We start from the raw sequence: 20424 nt of genomic DNA on the forward strand, positions 1-20424 counted from the left end.
AAGATGATTAGTCTAAACACCGGTTGCGCAGTAATACTGATGTCGCATGCAGTCACAGATGTGTGTTTAAGAGCATTTTACAATGGCTTCGAACGCAGCTCAGCCAATCCTAATCACGGATTGGAACTATGTGTTTTATAAAATTGCTTACATGTGTCACATTAAATATCTCACCTCTATGACTCACAATGCTTGGGGTATTTCTTGTCCACAAAATACTCACTGACAAAATAATATTCCATAATACTTTCTGGTAACACTAAACAACTACAAATCCAGGCAAGAGTTGTGTACAGACTTGGCAGAATGACACATCACAGCTACAGAGTATGGCATGAGCACTGCTGGTAGGTTAATGCAGTGGCCCTGAAACATTTTCATGTCAAGGACCCTCAAATCGATAATCTGGCCACGGACCATCATCTGAAAAGATTTTGTGTAAGGGACCCCCATAAGATAAGATTTGTATATTCAAAATTCTCCCACAATATTTCAAGGTTCTTCAAAATCTTTCAAAAATAGCATCTCTACAAGCACACCATGCATTGGTTGTGAGCTCTCAGATTGTACATTTTCAAATAGCTATTTAAGGGTATTAAGTATTTAAGGGTGCAGCGGTGGCCTATTAAGGTTAGAGAATCGATTTGTAACCGAGAGGCTCATGCAATCCCCCGTACCGTCAGAAAAGATCTGGGTAGGGAAGTGAATGGCCACCACTCACCCCTCCCTCGACACTGCTGAAGTGCCCTTGGGTAAGGCACTGAACCCGCAGCTGCTCCAGGGGAGCTGCTCAGTGGCCAACAGTATAAAACTGTGGTTGTACTGGGCAGTTCCCAGGTTTGTGAGTGTGCAGGGTCTTGCTGTAAAAGAGCACTAGTGCTCAGGAAGCTCAGCACCTGCCCTGGTTAAACTGATTTGAACGCTATATTAAACTGGGTGCCACCTGGAACCCCCTCAAGAACTCCTGGGGGTCCTTGGACCACACTTTTAGAAACACTATGTTAAGGGATGTTTAAACACAAAATATTTGACCAGACTGAAGTGTAAATGTCTAAATCTGAGGATGCATACTCATACATTAGGCTAGGAATCATATCACAGTGACAGTAGTGGAAATGATGCGAAATGTTAATATGACGGCACAGTACCACTATCATGTACACAAAACTCCTCTGTGTTAATGTAGCCTATCCATTGGTTACATTTGTACAAGAGTTTTTAACATGGAACTATACCAGCACTAATACTATACTACTGTAGTGTGCACTCTGCTGATTCACACAGTGAATCATACACAAATAGGGTTGAGCAGTTAAGAGTGCATTAGGCTTGGCCAACAGCCACACAGACACAGCACAGGATCAGTCAGACCATGCTTGGCTGCCCTACAACAAGAGGACATTAGCAATGATGTCCCCACTGCCACAAAATAACTACAAAAAAAGAACATTTCTACAGACACGTACAATTGTTCCTCATCCCAAAATACTTCCAGTACTGCAGTAAGTAATTTTCTCGTGACCGTGCCTATTATACTGGCATGGTTGTGCTTCACGCACTCAAGTGCTACAGTAGATGCCAACTGAGTTTAACAGACCAACATTTCGGGCCAATGCCTTCATCTGCGTCTCCTAATGAATGACTGAAGGCATGGGCCCAAAACATCGGCCTATGAAACTCAGTCGACATCTAGCACTTGAGAGCAGGTGGGATTTCTTTTCTCTTCTAATTAGTAGTATTAGCCTATTTATCCAGAATTCTGCACCTCGTTAGACATGTATAGCTACAGTTAACAACTGCTTGCTGCCAAACTTGCGAATTTACGGACTGTTCTTGGAGGTTCACTGCAGGTCTGTAACCATCAATTATCTTCTTTAAATTCTAATCTAAACCAATTATAATCGACTAAATCAATTAGTCTGAACCAATTAAGCCCTATTATATCGTACAACAGTGTCCCATGAAAATAGGGAAAATAATTTAGCTTATCTACGAGCTCAAAATGTGCCGCATCAAGACTCGTTGTGAGCTTGCAGATCTGCTATTTGGGGTATTTTGGAAAACGTTTGAAAAAAGTTCAATTAAATTAATTTATTAAAATCTATATTTGTTTATATAAAAGATTAAATCGATTGCTTTGATTAACTGTTGCGCCCCTAGTTCACTGAACAGCATGTGAAGCTGTCCAGTACTGTCCCACCCAAAAAGCACAAGCACACAAAGCTTCCAATCTTCCAAACTATGTTGGGTATGTTGGTTGTGACTAGTATCAAAACAAACTGAATTCTTTCACTCACAGATCAATCATCTTCTATTTACTGAGGTCAAAAAACGAAAGCTTTTCAGCCACAAGCCAGCATCAGTATAATCGAAACCAGCAGACATGGCATTTTATAGAAAGGATCTCTTGTAAAACCACTACGCCAGTTAAAAACAAGGATTTCTGAACATAAAAGCAGCATGAGGAATAAAGATGAAAAATCCCTGATAGTCATATACAGTGTCAATGAATGTTATTCCTTATGTTTTGGTATAATTTGTTTTATACTTATGTATGTGAAACTACATTTTTTTGGAAGTGGAATGAATGACTCTTTTGTTTTTGTTTTAGTTATAAAAGATGTATATGAAGTATGTTCTGTTCCCGGCTCTCTCTTCATTGCCTTTCAGCGTGTGACGCTTGTCATCGTTTTGCTGATTGTTGTCATTATCTCACTAAAGCCCCGCTCCATTATTATGAGTGGGCGCTTGTGGCCACTTCATTCATAGACAAACCTATGTAATTATGTATTCTATTTTCTTTGCCAGGTTGGACCTCACCGATTTTCTATAAAATGCAATTACTGCTGGTTTTAAATACACAGATTACCGGCTTATAGCTGGAATGCGATCGCTGTTTGCCCTCGATAAACAGAAGCTATTTGAACCATAAGCACTGGTATTGTGTTTGTCCAATCTGGTTTATGTATTATGCTGTTTTGTTTTTCTTTGTGTTTCTCCTAACCTTTTGCAGCTCAGCTGTCATGTTAGTGGTTCTGTTTTTTATTTAGTTGCATTAGATTGTACCCCATCCCAACAAAAGGCTGATGCCTCTTTCCAGGCTGTTATTGTCAATAATAAATGTTCTTAATAACCTGCCTGGCAAATAAAGGTAACATTGATCAAATAAATCAATGCTAATTAAGTTTAACTTAGACACTTCCATACCAAAGTACTGTATAATATCTCATTCATCAATATCATTCAACCAGGCAAATCATAAAATGACCACAAAACCCAATGGAAAAATATCAAGAATTTGAATAAAGTCAGAACATCCAAAACTTCTTACTACAAGAAATTATGTAGGAATATTAAAGATCCTTGAGTGGTAGGAAAAACAAAAAATAAGATACTGTATATTGTCTTATACAGTACTATGTATCGTCCCAACAAAGAGTCAGCTAGTTTGAATATTTTCATGAAGTAACTCCTCAAAGGGTGTATTCGTAGTGATATGGTTTGGACAATATTAAAGCTGACTAATAACACTGGCTGCCATCTTACTGTCTTCCCGGGGTTCACAATGGAAATGAAAGAAACATTATCAAGCACTGAAGAAAACTACAGTACGTGGGGTAAAATAAGTACTCCCATGTGTTTCAAGCAGGAAATAACTCATTGGGCTCAGAAAACTTGGGTCCAATGGTTGACTTGCTTTTCAAAACAACTGGGCTTAATCTACTTATCAACTTGACAGAAGCTATGCAAGGCCACATGTATCTAATCCAGTGTGAATGTCCATGTAATGTTAAAATATCACATTTGACTTGAAAGAATAAAGCTAGCTGATGTTAAAACACTTATGTTCGACCTTGAACGTGGACCAACTGTCTTCCTGTGAGGCAGCACTGTGCTGGTCTGAGACAGAATGGAGCCGCGCTAAAAACCGAGACAATCTGAGCTCTGGACCAGAGAGATTTTCTGCTGACATCAGAGACACACCAGTGCACATGTGCATGGCCATGCACATATGTGCACACTGGACGCAAACAGACGCAACCACGCACACACATCCCTGAAAAAAAGATGAAATGTCTGTTTCACATTTCAGCGTGCACAGCTAATTCTGGCCACACTGTGTCTACAGTAAAATCCTCAGTATTAATTTAACTCTGAGAGTGTGCAAATGGAACCTCTCTGAGTTAAATGAACACTCTGATTTGACTGTGTATATGTACTGTACAGACTCTAACATCACCCCCATTCTTGGTTTTCTATCATGTTTAATAAACATAATGAAACTAATAGGTAAACGGTTCTACCGCCACAGTCCAAAGATGTGGATAACTGTAGCTGTAACAGTTTATTTTTCTGCCTTTTAGGGACAATAAATGCACTCTTCAGGAGACTTGTCAAATAAGATGTAGATTATAGTGTGTGAAGACATGTAATGTCATTGGAATTGCCAATGCTTGCTCATTTCAACGTTTAAAAAGTTGCTTGCTGATAGACCACAGACAGCATCATTCTTCAAAAATAGCTGAATAATTCAAGCTAAATGTTTGTAGGTAAAGCTCAAACAAAAATAAAATCCTCAAAATATCAGTAAAGACTTATTTCTACTGTACTTCACAGCACGACTGTTTCGTTCAACAACAAAAAATATTTTAACCTTAAAAAGTATCACCCATGTTTTATGGTGTGGCTCAGAAAGTAGCAAGAAGTCAACAAATGGGTCTGTCTGTTTGTGGGTTTATCTGTCTGCCCAAGGCTAATCTTGCAAAACGCTGGATTGAACAATCAATCCAGCGTGCAATTTCTTGTGCACAATGCCAGTAGGCCAAGAAAGTACCTCTACCTCCTCATTTTCTGAAATATTTAACTTTAATTTTATAATGGAAGTGAATGGCAGTCGGATTGAGCTGAAACCTTGCCCAAATATGATACATCATAGATGACTGTCATCACATACTGCCCACATGAAGTCTGAGATACACAGAAGAAAAGACAAGCTGAAGTTCATAAAACAGTAAAAATACAAACTGGAAAGGCATTCGTTTTTTACTAATGCATTACTCAAATGTTTCCCCTTCATAATCTTTTTTTTTTATTCTGACATTGGGTTCGTTGTTAATCATCATCATCATTGGGGTCTATAACTTTCAGTTGAAAATACACTATTGTTTATTCTTTTTGTCAAGTGACATAGTCATCCAACAAAGTATAAATTATCTACAGTAAGTCTTAGTAATTTACTCCATTTTCATTGTACTGTTTGCACTGTGTATAAATGTTGCAATTTTGAAAAATAAAACTTGATATTGTACTGTATATACTGTATATACAGCTCATATTGAACAAAGCATATATGCTTTGTTCAATAAGAGCCTAGTTTGAAGCAGAATCATCTAATTTGTTGAAAGGTACATGTGTAGCACTGGACACAGCCAAAATCCATCTGTGCTTTTATTCTACTGCTTCCTGCACTTTCAATAAAGGTTCATGCTACTGTTCTTTTATTCTGTCCTCTAAATTCAATTTCCTCTCCGTAATTGATAGAGTTCAGTCTAATGTACTTAATCATGAATTCATATTGTCAGTCATTTGCCATGATATAAAAGTTAATACTTATTGTTTTCAACACCAGCTGCTGACGAAAGCAAACTGACAGCACAGAAACCAAGATATCAAGTTACAGTAAGATTGTTCTTATCTTGCTCCTAAAATCTACTGTGGGCCTACAGTAAGTACAAAATGTGTGTAAAAGTACAAGAACAAAAGAAGAGGCAGTCTGCAATAGATTAAGCTTTGAACTATTTCTGAACTGTTATTGGGAACAGTGAGGAGTGATTGGTACTGTAAAGGCAGATTTGTCAGGGAGCACTGTGTCACCCTGCCTGCTTCAGGAGGTTTTCCTAGAAGTCTGGTATCTAGGTTAGACACAGAAAGAAATGCAGCTTGAAGCTCGATAATCTCTCTCCCAGAGGGTGTAGCAAATTGCGGTTACGCAACTTATGTGTAACCAGGTTGTTTATCAAAAACATCTGTAGGTAAACAAACAAGCAATGTTGTTGGAGATAAACACCAATACCACTGAAACAACAATGTACAAATTGAATCTATAAACGACACACAAAAATGTTGACGCCAACAAGTATTCTTATTTTGTCCATCATGACTTAATGATCATTACTCACCTCTGATCGGTACTGTAACTTCAGCAGAAAGAAAACAATTAAACAAATAATTGATATAATGTTCAGTGTTGATTTTGTTAAGCATAGCATTCCATAAACATTTCTGTCTTTTGTCGTTTTGGTTTTCTGAAGATTCAAAAGAACACTAGTGCCAAAATACCCACGCAATACATGCTTTTATTTATTTAAGAACGCCGAAGAAAAACGCAGACTTTTAGCAACACATCAATCATATTTACTACACACTTTTAAAACATGTATCTTGGAACAAATGTTATACTGAGGTTCTTTCTCACACCATCCACACAGCTCACATGCACAAACACACATCTGTTCTCATTAAGGTCTCACAGGTCTGTCCAAAAGACACACAGACTACCACTAAAACAATACAAACACCCGTCTTAAATTAAGTCCCAGGGCCACACACTGCTACAGCCAGCCACAAAGAGACAGACCCACACGTACACTACACAGTAAAATCCTCAGTGTTCATTTAACTCTGAGAGTGTGCAAATGGACCAAGTGGACCCCTAAGGGTCATATTTGTACACTGTGTTGCGTATGTGTTAACAATTGTATTGTGAACAGTGCACACACATATGGTAACCACTGTACTGCTCCTACAGCATACCTGCACGACTCCACCACAATTACAACAATTTTCTTTTTTTAGGACGGATAAAATTGCTAAACATTTTGGGACTTATTATGGTTGCGGACACCCTTCATAAATGACTGGTAATAATCCAAGTAAAGCTGGATTTTGCGTTGGGTTCAGTTACAGCAATGTGTACTGCAATGTGTTCAATGTGTACAGTACTTATATACTGTTAGGTAAAGCCTGTCTTTCCATTCATGTGCAGTAGACTAAAAGACTATCGTATACTGTATGCAGGTGGTGTGTAATTCATCTGCTCTAACAATATGAATATTATAGAACCAACAAGACACCATTTCACACTGGTCTGGTATTTATTGAGTACATCTTGTGACTATGACACAATCTCCTTCTTTTCTATGTGTTGTGTTGGTCTGGTCTGGTCTCTCTTTCACCAGAGAACTACTTGACCACCGACCTGAGTGTTGTTTATCTCCCATAAGCTCACGTAATAAACTTCTAATTTAGAAATACTCAAGTGTGGCGCTCGGGTGGTGCGCTCACGCATGGCGGGTGGGGCGTGGCATTTTTACTAGGTTAACCTTTCAAATTCAGTCTCACCCTTCTACTGCAAGTTATGTAGGCTACACAATGTGCAAATCAATAATTGACTTTCGCTCGGACATGCACCATTCAGCACCATGGACAGCATAAGGGTCAGAGAGCAGAAGAGAGAGAAATAAGTTTATTTTATTCACTATGGGGATTTTACAGAAAACCGTTCTTCTTTTTCATCATTAATCATTAAGCTACGGCCTGTTCCAGTTATAATGCCCATTTCAGTTGAAACAAATTTAACATAGCTAGGGCTTTCTGTCTTAACAAGTAATTTGAAAGCTTTCCCTGTTTGGCACTAATGGGCCTTAAAAAATGATAGACAGGTTGTACAGTTGGACACACCTTTCCATTGCAGTCAAGTCCATGAAATGGGAGGAATAATGGAGGAGCAGTACAGTCAAGAAGACAAAACCAAAATTAACCTGAATGAGCCATGCATTTCACCCGATGAAAATGCATACGGATACAGTACCATTACAAGAGACTGCGTCCTTGCTAAGCAGTAGGTTCCATGGAGATACCCGGTACCTCGGTTGCATTTTTGTTGTGATCTTCTTTTTTGTTTTTCTTTTTTTCAGATATTCTTTTGGCTTTTATGCCTTTTATTGATAGAATTTAGTGGAGACAGACAGGAAACAGGGAGAGAGAGACGGGGAGTGACACGCAACAAAGGTGGTCGGAAACGGGACTCGAGCCTGTGACGCGCAGTCAGCCTGCATTAGAGCCAAAGTGGCCGGACTGCTGGCCCCTGTTTTCTTTTTGGGGTGGAGGATGGTATTATTTTCACACCATTTGTCAACCATTTCAAACGCTGGATTTTTCCTTGAAACGTATTGTAACAAACACATTCATATTGACCAGGGAGCCAAGCTATGGCAGCTGCCACACCTTGTCATACCCAATTGACACCAGAAAGGTGCCAGGAAGGAGTCGTTGCCATCTGTATACTCAGACCCTGCTTGTTCATATTCAGAGCATTAGGATAACATTGGATATTGAACCACTTTTAGGACCATAAATAAAACAACACTGAGGAAAACTGCAAACTAAATCAACTGGAAAACTAAATGTAGCTATTTAAAATTAGACTTTTTTCATACAGTATTGGACATAATTCTTCCTTTGTTAGCAAGCCATAATGACCCTCAATATATTTTATGATAGTTTACATGTCAAGGGGGCATTTTCAACCTGCCAACCCAGGGACCTGTAAAACGCCAAGATATACAAACGCATGCAGAAGACTATAATATTCTCTGGCTGATATAGTACAGCACTCTTTGTATTTTTGTATTTTTCATGCTCCATCAGAAATAATGGCCAGACTGTCAACCATCAATCAATAAGTAAGGCCTGTCTAGTGGACACTTCTAAATGTATATTACTCCATGTGAGGAGCTGAACTAGGAGGATTTATCATCTCTTCTGATCCACCAGATGAGAGCTACAAACAGTCAACAAGTGTTATATTGTACCAATTGACAAATCTCCTTTGAGGTGTACTCAGCCACGGCTATCGAGGTAAGAGGCAGGGAGCTCTTGCCAGGTCTCGATGTCGATGTAGAGTAGGGGAAGATGTTCATTGCTTTCGTGACAGAGCATCTGTTATATCGTGCTTCTCGTGAGGACCAGCCTACAGCCAGGCATGTCTGAGACCAAATATGTGGATGGTTGTTGTGGCCATAAAACGTCCATCTCCCTCCAGACACCCTTCTGAAGACCCATTCATGTGCAGTGAATCAGGCTTTTGGCATTTCCAAAAGAATTAAGCCCCATAACTCAATTTATAATTTAATTGGTTGCAGCTTGGCTGGAATTAGATGGTATACCGTAAGCAAGCCCTCCCTCTGCCCCTTGGTTTTACTTTTCAAAAAGGTAGACCTACAGCTTGATTTTTGTTTGTAGACAATGACATCCTGTCTGTTTTTATCCTTTCTGACCGGTTCTTTTTATCGGTCATAACAAATATTGACCCAAGGTGACTAAGTGCAATGTACCACACATAATAAAGTACCTTTAGTGTATATATATGTTACAGTATGATTGGAGAACCAGTACGATTGAAGAAAGCGCGCTCGTTTTTACCACCCACCCAGCACTAGAGGGAGCCACAAGCCAGGCTTGTGCACAAACATATATGGCCACACACACACACACACACACACACAGTCACACACACACACACACACACACACACGCGCACACACACGCGCACACGCTCATGCTTTTTTTGGTTTATTGAAAGCAGGACTGTTTAGATACTTTTATTGTGTTCTGGCTTTTGTTTTACTTTCTCCCTGACACACACACACACACACACACACACACACACACACACACACACACACACACACACACACACACACACACACACACACACAGTGATCCATGAAAAGAACTATTCTGTCCCTATCGGTTTACAAATCAAACGGCGCTGAGTCGACTAGTGGAGCGTCGGCCGGTCACCGCGGGCACTCGCGCCTGGAGGCGCGAGGGCGCGCTTCCTCGGCCTCAAGCTCCACTAAGTCGGCGCGCCGTGCGTGTGAACGCGTGTTCAGCGTTCCCCTCATAGATATTATGGTTCCCCTAGCGTAGCTTCCTGGTTGCTATGTGGGGGGGAACAACAAAAGACAGGTCTCCGTCGGCGCATCAAAGCCCCGCCTCTCCGCGCTCTCCTTCTCCTCCTCCTCGGAGGAGGAGAAGGAGAGAAGGAGAGGACGGGACGGTTTAAAACGCGAGGAGGAGGAGGAGGAGGAGGCTCCTCTTCCTCGCGAGCCTCGCGTAATAACCCCCCGCCTCGCAGCGCCGTCCTCCTCCTCCTCCTCGCGAGCCTCGCTAATAAACCCTGTCTCGAAAAGCCCCGCCTCGCCCCGAAGGAGCCCCGTGCCTAAAAACGAGCGCTCTGTCTTCAATCGTACTGGTTCTCCAAACGTACTGTGACATATACACTACAATGAGGGGTTATATTGACTAAGAGCTTAGTGATGATTGAGATGAATTACTTTAATTAATTAATTTACTGTACTGTATAAATCAATCATATATCAATCTGATTATCTTTACTTATTTTTCAACTCGGGATCAGTCCATTGCCGCTGACAAACTGTATAGAATAGAATAGAATAGAATAGAATAGAATAGAATAAAGTAACTTTGCATTCTACAGTCTCTTCTACAAACTCATTAAAATGTATGAAACTAAATTCCATTTCATACTGCATGTACATTTGAGGATTAACCAAGAGTATCTACTTCATTATGTGCTGTGTGTCTTAAATGAGAGAAGTGCAATTTAAAAGTCCAAGAGGGGCAGCTTGTTATGAACAGTGTTGCATCAATTAAGCCAGGACTTTTCTCTGTACTTAAGATAAACCTCTATTGATCCTCCCATGGGGAAATTCAGCTTTACATCCAGGAGCAAGGGTACAGTAACATAAGGAGTAGTTGCTACTCAGCAGCCTACTTAAGTACTGTATGATTCTATTCTATCTAGTAGATTGCGTCTTTATTTTCATTTTAAGCTTTCCCTGATTGGCGCTAATGGGCCTTCAAGAATGATGGACAGGTTGTACAGTTGGACACACCTTTCCATTGTAGTTAAGTTCATGGAATGGCAGGAAGAACAATGAAGCGCCCGATTGTTCCGCTGCAATCGACTCAAGGAGGAGCAGTACAGTCAAGACAAACCGTCACAGGCACTATTATTAGCAACAGGAAAAAGTAAAGCATCAATTACATTTGACAAGAAGCCCTATCTTGCATCCAGCACAAATCTGTGCAAAGTGCAGCGTAATTGTCATTTCTGGTTTACAACTGTCATTTTCATGCCAAGCGGCCTCGTTGTGTGAGTGCCAAATGAACTTGTGCCCATCTGTGCATGACGTGTTTGTCTTAAAATGAGGTGTGGTCAGCTGCATTGCTGGTGCATTGCTATCTAGAGTAAGAAAAGTCAGAAAGTGCAAAGTGATTGTGCCTTAGACCAGCTCTGATCTGGTCAAAAGTCTAGAGCAGTTCCCCTGTTCAGTATTTCTGTGCTATTTAAAGAGTGCATTAGATAGTAGATTGAATTATAGTATAGGCGGGTTCACAACACACGCACACTGCTTGCAATCAAAATCCATCTGAATTCAACACAATGCTCACATTCAGCATGGTAGAAGACATTACTGAGAGAAAGAGCATTGAGGTTGAAGAAGTAATTCATGATCTGTGCCAACTTATCTATATACTGAATCGGGCGAGTGCCTGTTTGCCAAGCTGGGAGGCACCAAAAACCTAAATTGTTTTTAGGTTTGTTTTGCAAAGCACTTGATTTGAGCTTTTACTGTATTTATCATTATTTTTATTAATAAGAGTATGACTAATAAGAATAAGAATCAGTTGAAAAATAGCTGCTACTGTGCGTCTTTGAACAGAGACGAGGAAAGCTGTGAGAGGAGAGAGAGAGAGAGAGAGAGAGAGAGAGAGAGAGAGAGAGAGAGAGAGAGAGAGAGAAATGTAAGTGGTTTAAATAAAGAATTTACAGCAACTGTAACTAAAAGGATGAGCATGTGATCATTAAGTTGATATGCCAAGATACCATCTTGGCATGTCACGGTCATTGAGGGGGCGTGGTCCACCTCCTGTCTCCACTAGCATTATTTGGTAAGTGTGGAGCTTTTACTATTATCACATTATTGTGCTCCCGTAGATGGTTGTGGGCTTTCACTTTGCACAGGAGCGGAAGAAATTCAGTGTGAGTCCCCACATCCTCAGGTAATTCTACAACAGAACCACCAAGAGCTTTCTGACAGGCTTGCATCACCAGGTTTAGTAACTCTAAACCTGGTACGCGGTACAATAATATCCTGCCGCTTACAGGTCTGCCAACCCTCCTTGATTCTGCAGGAGTCTCCTTGATTTCAACCACATCTCCTTGAGGACTCCTTCATTGTCATTTTTCCTTGATTTGGTATCAAACTCCCAAAATTCACCAGAACACAGGAAATCTAGGCCACTCTGTTGAAAGGTTTCTAGGGGAGTACCCCCAGGCCCCCGCTTGGGGGGTGTGGCCAGTGCATGCAATCATACAGAAGTACTGAATGGTTATTATTAAAAGATGGGTCTTTAATTGCTTCAGTCATCAAATCAATTTCTGTAGGCCTACTTTTAGCTTTTTAATCGATGAAATTTCAATTCCCCCGCTTGGGGAGTCTGGTCACTCACTAATGATAATAATAAACTCCTTGATTCTCACAGTCGGATGTTGGCAGGCCTGCACTAGATACAGATTCCATATGGAACTCACAGCACTGAGCAACATACCGTAGGTTACCATACAGTAGAATACTCAACTAGTTGAATACTCAACTAGCCTCCATAAAAAGCTTGGGTGCTTGGAGTTGATATTTGAAATGAAGTTGCACAACGTTAACTATGTGCGTCATGTCAACCATGGCTGTTGGAATCTACATAATACAGAAAAGTCTAAAAGTATACAGGAAAAAAAAAACATCATCGAAATCATCAAAGACACTATACACCACTGTTGCGGCCACAGCCAGGCTTCCAACTGCAATTTCTGAACAGTTTCCACCTGGTTACCGTCAGACTTTTGCGCTGAACCAGCCTGTCACCAGACTGTCCTGAGGACACAAGCCGCCACACAGGATAATTGTTCTGTGTGTGTACTGTATGACTGCAGTATAGTAAGTATATCATGCACTTCATGTATATATTTTACACTGCTCATATTGACATATCTGACCTATTCTTCTGTTTCTTTCTTTTGCTATTTCTTCCCTCCGTTCTGGAAACTGCAAATGATGTCAAATGAAGTTTTTACACCTGTAAACCTGTGATGTGACAATAAAGCCAAGTTGAGTTGAAAATGATAGTGCCTTTAATAAATTGCTTCTTTTTTTGTGTGGAAGTTTCAAGCTACTACTTTTCTTCACCATATGTGAGGGAAGGTCACTGAATGAGAAGTGATTTTTTAATATATATATATATCTGGATTTCAGTCAGGTCGTCAACAGGTCCTTGCTTCAGGCAGCTTCTTGTTACTTAGATGAAAACACTGTGGCACACAGATGTTGGAAAATCCGAAGGACAAAGCCAAAGATGTGGATTCCTCACGAGCACCACATCATCACGCCATCTCCTGCCTTTCAATGACTCTGTAGATACTGTAGATCTATTATGTAAGCCATTACAAAATAAGCAACTATTACAGTAAAAGTCCTCAATCGCTTCTCAGTTATTATTTCTGTTGATGGGGGTTGCATTTTTATAAGACTTGTGAGGAATGTTTCGGGACGATCACACCGAGATGCATCGCTATTGTTCGCTACAGGCACAGACGCTTCCAGAACACCTTGGAAAAACAGCATATCGGGCAAAAACAGCTTGGTGTGCCTGTGGAGCAGACCTGCGTGCATAACCGTGTGATTAAATTATGAATCACGCAGGGGGGGTTGATTCAAGTAGAGGTTGAGTCTTGAGTCTAATGTTAAACTTTCATCTGTATTTTACCGTCATCAATCAAAACAGGAAGGAGCGGTACAACTCTTCACCTTAAGGCTTGTGCTGAAAAGATTAAATTATTTTAGCTTTTTTGCGCATCTAAAACCACTAGAAAAATGTGCCACAAGAAAGGAGCCATAGGAAAACAAGGGTTTTAGCTGGTGACGTGTTTCTAGCGACACATCTCATGTGTGAAAACACACATACACACACACACAAACATGTGCACATGCACGCACACACTACCACTGTCACGACTACATTCTTTAGCCCTGTTGAGTGCCTTCCCACACGTCCTTGACATTTGGAGGACCCTAGGACACAAAGGTGGAGAACAAATCAAAGGCGATGAAACCATGAGTGCATGGAATCCATAGTCCATAGAGTGCTCTTATTCCGTTTTTATTTCCTGTCAGTACAACTCAGGAAATGAGTTTTCTTTCATGATATGTCAAGTACTCTGTGATACACCGTTCCATTTGATCTAATGAAATACAGCAATGAAATATCGACCCACTGGCACCATCTGTGGTACAATGTTATGTTCCTGCGATCTTGCAATGACCTTCATTCTACAGAACGTTTGTTTTTGGGGGAGTTTGATCACTTTGGATGACTAATTACTCATTAAGAAAATAATTCCAATTAAGAAAAACCATTACTGTAGATTCATATTCCATCTGTGCATTTTTAGCTGCCATTGGGGGGGGGAAGGGTCTTCTGGGATTTACAACACATTGTCTTGTGTTACAAGTAGTGGTGTTCTTGTATCAAAGCTACTTTATCGGGGGAAGATGCCACATACATGGTAAAAGGAATCTTGGGCATGACGTGTCGGGGCAGTTTGTACACAACCTATAATCTGTCTGGTTTCATATGGTGTGAGTCTGTTATACATTACCTGGAAGACATTAGGTTTGAGGGAGAGAACAAATAAACTCCCGCGCGAGAGGACTGGCGACCATCGTCTGTATTTAGCTCTGAATGGACACTATGGATCACCGTAAAATGTGATGCTCTCCATTTAACCGTGATGTAAGTAGTAGTAGAAGTAACAGTGAAACCTGTTACTTAATTGCTTGAAAAACTACTGCAGTACATTGTCAGCAGGTACTACATAGAGTATGCACTATGAGTACCCGAACTATATGACGTCATATTAACTGACGACAGAGATCTCCATATATGGGCATAAAAGTGACACACACACACACACACACACACACACACACACACACACACACACACACACACACACACACACACACACACACACACACACACACACACACACACACACACGAACGAAACCGTCAGTTCCTCATTTTGAACACAACCTTAAACGCCTGTGCTCGTGCCTTCACGGAGTTCACGCATACAAAATCAAGAGCTGAAAGTAATAAATCCACTGTAAACCATGTTTGACTGGTCTCATATGTCGACAGGTCAGACATATGCATGCCGCACTGCAGCATGATCATCTGTCAGTCAAGCTGCAGGGCCAGCGCTTTGATCTGCAACGTCTCTCTGATCATCGACTGGGGGTTAGAACATTCTAGCTCTCCACACCTACACCTGAGGAAGTCACCTCAGAACATAGTTCAGCATCTGTGCTGAATCACAAACAAGAGGAGAACAACGTCTCCTCAGTGACACATGGGATGGATTTCTGGTCAGTGGATAAGGAAATAGCACTATCACAAAATCTATATACTATGTCGGACAGAAACCTGTTATCTCAATAATACATGTTCTATCTTTTTGTGTTCTTTCGTAAATTAATACCCTACTTGATCCTACAGTGTCACACAAAACTATCAAAAGTAGCAGATCCGCAAGCTCGAATCACTGAGGATTTTACTGTGTACATAATAATAACTGATAGTAAGTGAGACGTCACACGGCCCTTGGAAAACCAACAGTATGTCAGAGGTCTGCACCTCATGCAAAGTCTGTTGCTGTGATGTACAGTAACTATATGAACAAGACGGAACACTTTTAGCTGCTACTGTACTTGCTGTCTTGGGTACTCTACTATAACCAGGTGCATAATAGCTATTCTGAATCCCGTGTTGCGTTTGAGGTCAGGACCAATCAACTTACCCCCTTCAACCAACCTCTTCTGTTTGAAAATGAGGGTTCAAACTACATTCAAGAACTTGGTTCACTTCCAAGAAAAACATTAAGCAGTGCACGGTAGCACTGTTTGATCCCGGAGTGACTCCGATGCCTAAATACAGCCAGCAGAATTAAATTGGTCTAAATCACATTTAACAGAATGTAAACATTGGAGCTGCATGTGTTTATCCAGAGATATTTCACTGTATCAACTCTAAGGTCCACATCAAATGAAATATAATCTCTGACCTGATGAACTGATGCTCTGGATTAGCTTTAGTCCAGTATTACATGACTGTATATATACAGAATGCTGTTACAGTACGTTCAAAAACTGTTGATGTAGTCAGGCACCCCTTTTCACGCTGATACTGTAGACACACACTGGAAGACGTTAAAAGGTGTGAGCCAAAGAGTTTGAACAAATCAGAGCAAATCAAATCAAAGCCTTGGGCAGAAATGGTGGAGGGCTATGCCTTTCTAAGGCTGGTGAAGCAAATATGTAGGAAGGCACTCTCTGGGGGAAAGCATCAAAAAGACAAAAGAAGTTAATCTACTGTGTAAGGCACTCTTGACAGCTTTAATATAAAAGACTAGCTCATAGTAGCACAATAAAAACAAGCCTTTGCTTGTTTTGTAAATGTTCCACAAGTTTTATCATGTACTATGTACTATGAAGGAACATTTAACGTTTTTTTTACTTTTTGAAGAGTGAATCTTTAATCCTTTTTTGATAGTGACAGTTGAGAGAGAGAATAGTAGAATGACATAGAGAAAATTGTACGGCCGGCCGGGAATCGAACCGAAGACTTACTGATATGGGCATTTTGCGCTCATGTGCTACTGTATGTGTCTAACCACTTGGCTATCAGGACGCCCTGGAATGTGGCCCATATTGACTTCTTGACTGTACATCTTGATTATACAGCTCAGTCATTCAATAAGCGGTTCAGTGGTTTCTGTATGAACTAATGATATTTACCGAAGCACCCAGCAAACCAGGTTTAGAGTCTGTATTCAGGCATGGCAACATCTTACAACAATTCAATCACACTAAAAGCTAAAGTCAAAACCCGAACCAGACCAAGAGTCATAATGTTGAATTTCAAATTGCGATTCAAGGATGTACTGTAATTCTTGTGGTTTCTTTTGCTTTTATCCAACATACTGTATGTCTGCAATATAAGAGGATGCATTGAAATGGCAAATAGCACACACGCACACACGCACGCACGCGCGCACGCACGCACGCACGCACGCACGCACGCACGCACGCACGCACGCACGCACGCACGCACGCACACACACACACACACACACACACACACACACACACACACACACACACAGATAATTCAATTTAGATTTTTGGGGAAGCCTATACTGTACATGGAAATGCAAATCAGGTCAATAATATATTAAAGAAATAAACGTGATGATATTGGCATGCAACACCTAGTATGATGAAGTATAAATCAGGCTTAAAGGAGGAACTGCATATCAGTCTATACAGTACACAATGATAATTCACATTAAAACCATGTTTAATTGAGTTGTTATGTTAATTAATACTTCCCTAAACATTTCTGTGTTGCCACTGCTGTTGTACCCTACTGGATCACCTGCCAGTGAGGAGCCCCCAATCGGGGGGGGTGTAGCGCCTCCGTACAACTCCTCCAGTTCAACATTCCCCACTGACAGGCGCTGCCCCAGAACATAGTACATGCAGTGACAACGATCACCCTCCCTGACTGGTTTCCCTCTCCCGAACACAGCCAATTGTGTTTGTACAGTATCAACACTCTTATATATGCTTCTACACATATCTCTCTCGCCTTGTATCTATTGCTTCGTTTTGTTTGTTTTTGAACTTGTGCAGCACTTTGGTCAACTACGGTTGTTTTTAAATGTGCTATATAAATAAAGTTTGATTGATTGACTGATTGATGAATATATACAGTATGTATATACTTGCATTGAATTGCAGTGCACTTAGCCAGCAGGTCAAAATGATCTCCGCACAGGAGGCTTTAATGAACCTGGTTCTGAAAAAGTACATACAGGGTGAAATGAACCACTAGAGGGAGCAACCAGCTACAAATGTGTGCAAAAAGAGAAAATTCATGCTACTGTATATATCTGTAAAGTTGAGATTTTTAACAGAACTGATGTCTTTCACTATAGCCTGGCCAAATGCATTGATTTGCTTTGATTTATTTACACTAGAATTGCCAACATGTGCCACCAGAAGTGCTGCTGTCAACAATCTTGCTCTAAAACAGAAGCGTGGAATTTAAACAAATTTAGGGAATCAGTGCATGCTTTGAATACCAAATCTCCTGCCTGAGATGAAATAATGGATTCCATATGAATAAAAGCTAGAGTAGTCAGAATGATACTAATATGAAGTTATGGTGAATCCAAGAGAGTTCATAATTTCCATGTCATGTCCAGATGTTCAATGTCTCTGTGGTTTAATTTAGTAGCCCTAATACCTAATTTATACTCTGTCATGCATGGAGTATAAATTAAGCTCAAGAGCATTGCTCCATCCATTTATATGACATACAAGAATACAATTTCTCTCCTTTTTTTCTTCATCCAAGAATACATATGGAACTAATCGAAAAACAAGACCAACTCTATAGCAGCTGAGTTATGGTACAAGGTGGAGTAATAAGTGACATTAAGAATTACATAATGTGCTGTAAATTACATTTTCCCTCTCATATGGGACTTTGAAGCACATACATAATTCTGTCATCCATGCAGTTCTTTTCATAGTCTGCTACCACAAAATGTGTGGGAGGTGGGTAGACTTCATTCTAAATCATTACTGTATTTATAATTACAGGGACCTTCTGAGTATGCTTGTATATATTTTCTCTTATTGAGCTATTTTATTTAGATACTGTTTGGTTAATATTCTGTATGAGTCAAATTCGTTTTATTTTATGAATATGCAGCAGTGCAAATGAATGATGGAGGGCCTATTTCACTGAGATGAGGCTACATGTCTTAATTAAAGCAAGCATTCAGTCTTATAGGCTACTCATAGGCTAATGCGGAATATGGACAGTGGTGTAGGCCTACATTTACTCAAGTACTGTACTTAAGTGCAATTTTGAGGTACTTTTACTTCACTGGAGTATTTCCAATTTTCAGTACTTTTACTTCTACTCCACTACATCTCAGAGGCAAATATTGTACACTATAATTATTTAAAAACAGTTACTTTGCAGATATAATTTATTATATTATAAAACGTACATTAACCACTTTAGCCCTATTTTATACCAAGGCTATTTGAAAATAGCCAATCTACAAGCTCAAAACCATGTGAGCTTGTAGATCTGCTATTTTGAAACATTTTAGTACTTTTACTGCCAATACACAACCTTAAACGCCTGTGATGCCAATACTTCTGTACTTTTACTCAAGTAACATTTTGAACACATGTGGCCTTTTACTTGTTGTAACAGAGTATTTTTATATTGTGGCATTGCAACTTTTACTTAAGTAAAATATCTGAGTACTTCTTCCACCGCTGCACAGAAACACGGCTGTGTTAATTAATTAATTGGAGAACACATTCAGCATTCAGTGTAATTGATTCATACTTCAATGAAACATATAGGGGGCGGGGGTGTGAAAGGAAGACACAACTTTTAGTGAAGTTGAACATTTGCTCTTGGTGAAAATGAAGCAAAAAAAAAATCATGACATTAATAGAATAATGTGCATTCAATAATTGCTACTTACTTATTAAAACGATGGTCGCAAAATGTATACTTTTGTGCCTTTTTACATTATCCATGGCTCCTGTCGGAAGAATCCTGGCCAGAAGTGTCCGTGAACAGTTTTGCCACCTTCACGTCTTCATGAATTATGTTCAGTAGAGAAGTACAGACGAATGTAAAACAGCTAACAGTCCCACACGCGTCTCCCGTCGATGTAGATGTAGATGTAGGATACTTATTTCACTGTCGCACTCAGACACACTGCTGCTGCTGTAACGCATTCCGCTGATGCTGATGCTGCAACCTCAGGACAACTGACGACAAACTCTCTCTCTCTCTCTCTCTCTCTCTCTCTCTCTCTCTCTCCCCCTCATTCTCTCTCCCTCCACCCCTTCTCTCTCTCCTCCATTTCTCTCTCCCTCTCCCCTTCTCCCTCTCTCCCCTCCTCTCTCCCCCCTTTCTCTATCTCTCCACGCTCTATCTCTCTCTCTCTCTCTCTCTCTCTCCCCCCTCTCTCTCTCTCATTCTCCCCCTCTCTCCCTCACTCTCCCTCTTTCTCTGTCTCTCCCCCCCCTCTCTCTCTCTCTCTCTCTCTCTCTCTCTCTCTCTCTCTCTCTCTCTCTCTCTCTCTCTCTCTCTCGTTTTTTTTTCTTGCTCCCTCAAT

General features: G+C 40.4%; 1 protein-coding gene across 1 annotated transcript in view; it reads right to left on the minus strand.

Moving 5' to 3' along the window:
- Positions 1 to 19987, minus strand: part of ltk (leukocyte receptor tyrosine kinase) — an 87794-nt gene extending 67807 nt beyond the window's left edge. The window contains exon 1 of the mRNA XM_080413635.1: positions 19783 to 19987. Within this exon, the coding sequence (XP_080269761.1) occupies positions 19783 to 19837 (55 nt within the window). The 5' untranslated portion in view covers positions 19838 to 19987. The remainder of the gene's footprint in view (positions 1 to 19782) is intronic.
- Positions 19988 to 20424: the final 437 nt, after the last annotated feature.

This window comes from Gymnoscopelus braueri (assembly GCF_963280865.1).
Source record: "Gymnoscopelus braueri genome assembly, chromosome: 19".
In the NCBI taxonomy this organism is placed as follows: domain Eukaryota; kingdom Metazoa; phylum Chordata; class Actinopteri; order Myctophiformes; family Myctophidae; genus Gymnoscopelus; species Gymnoscopelus braueri.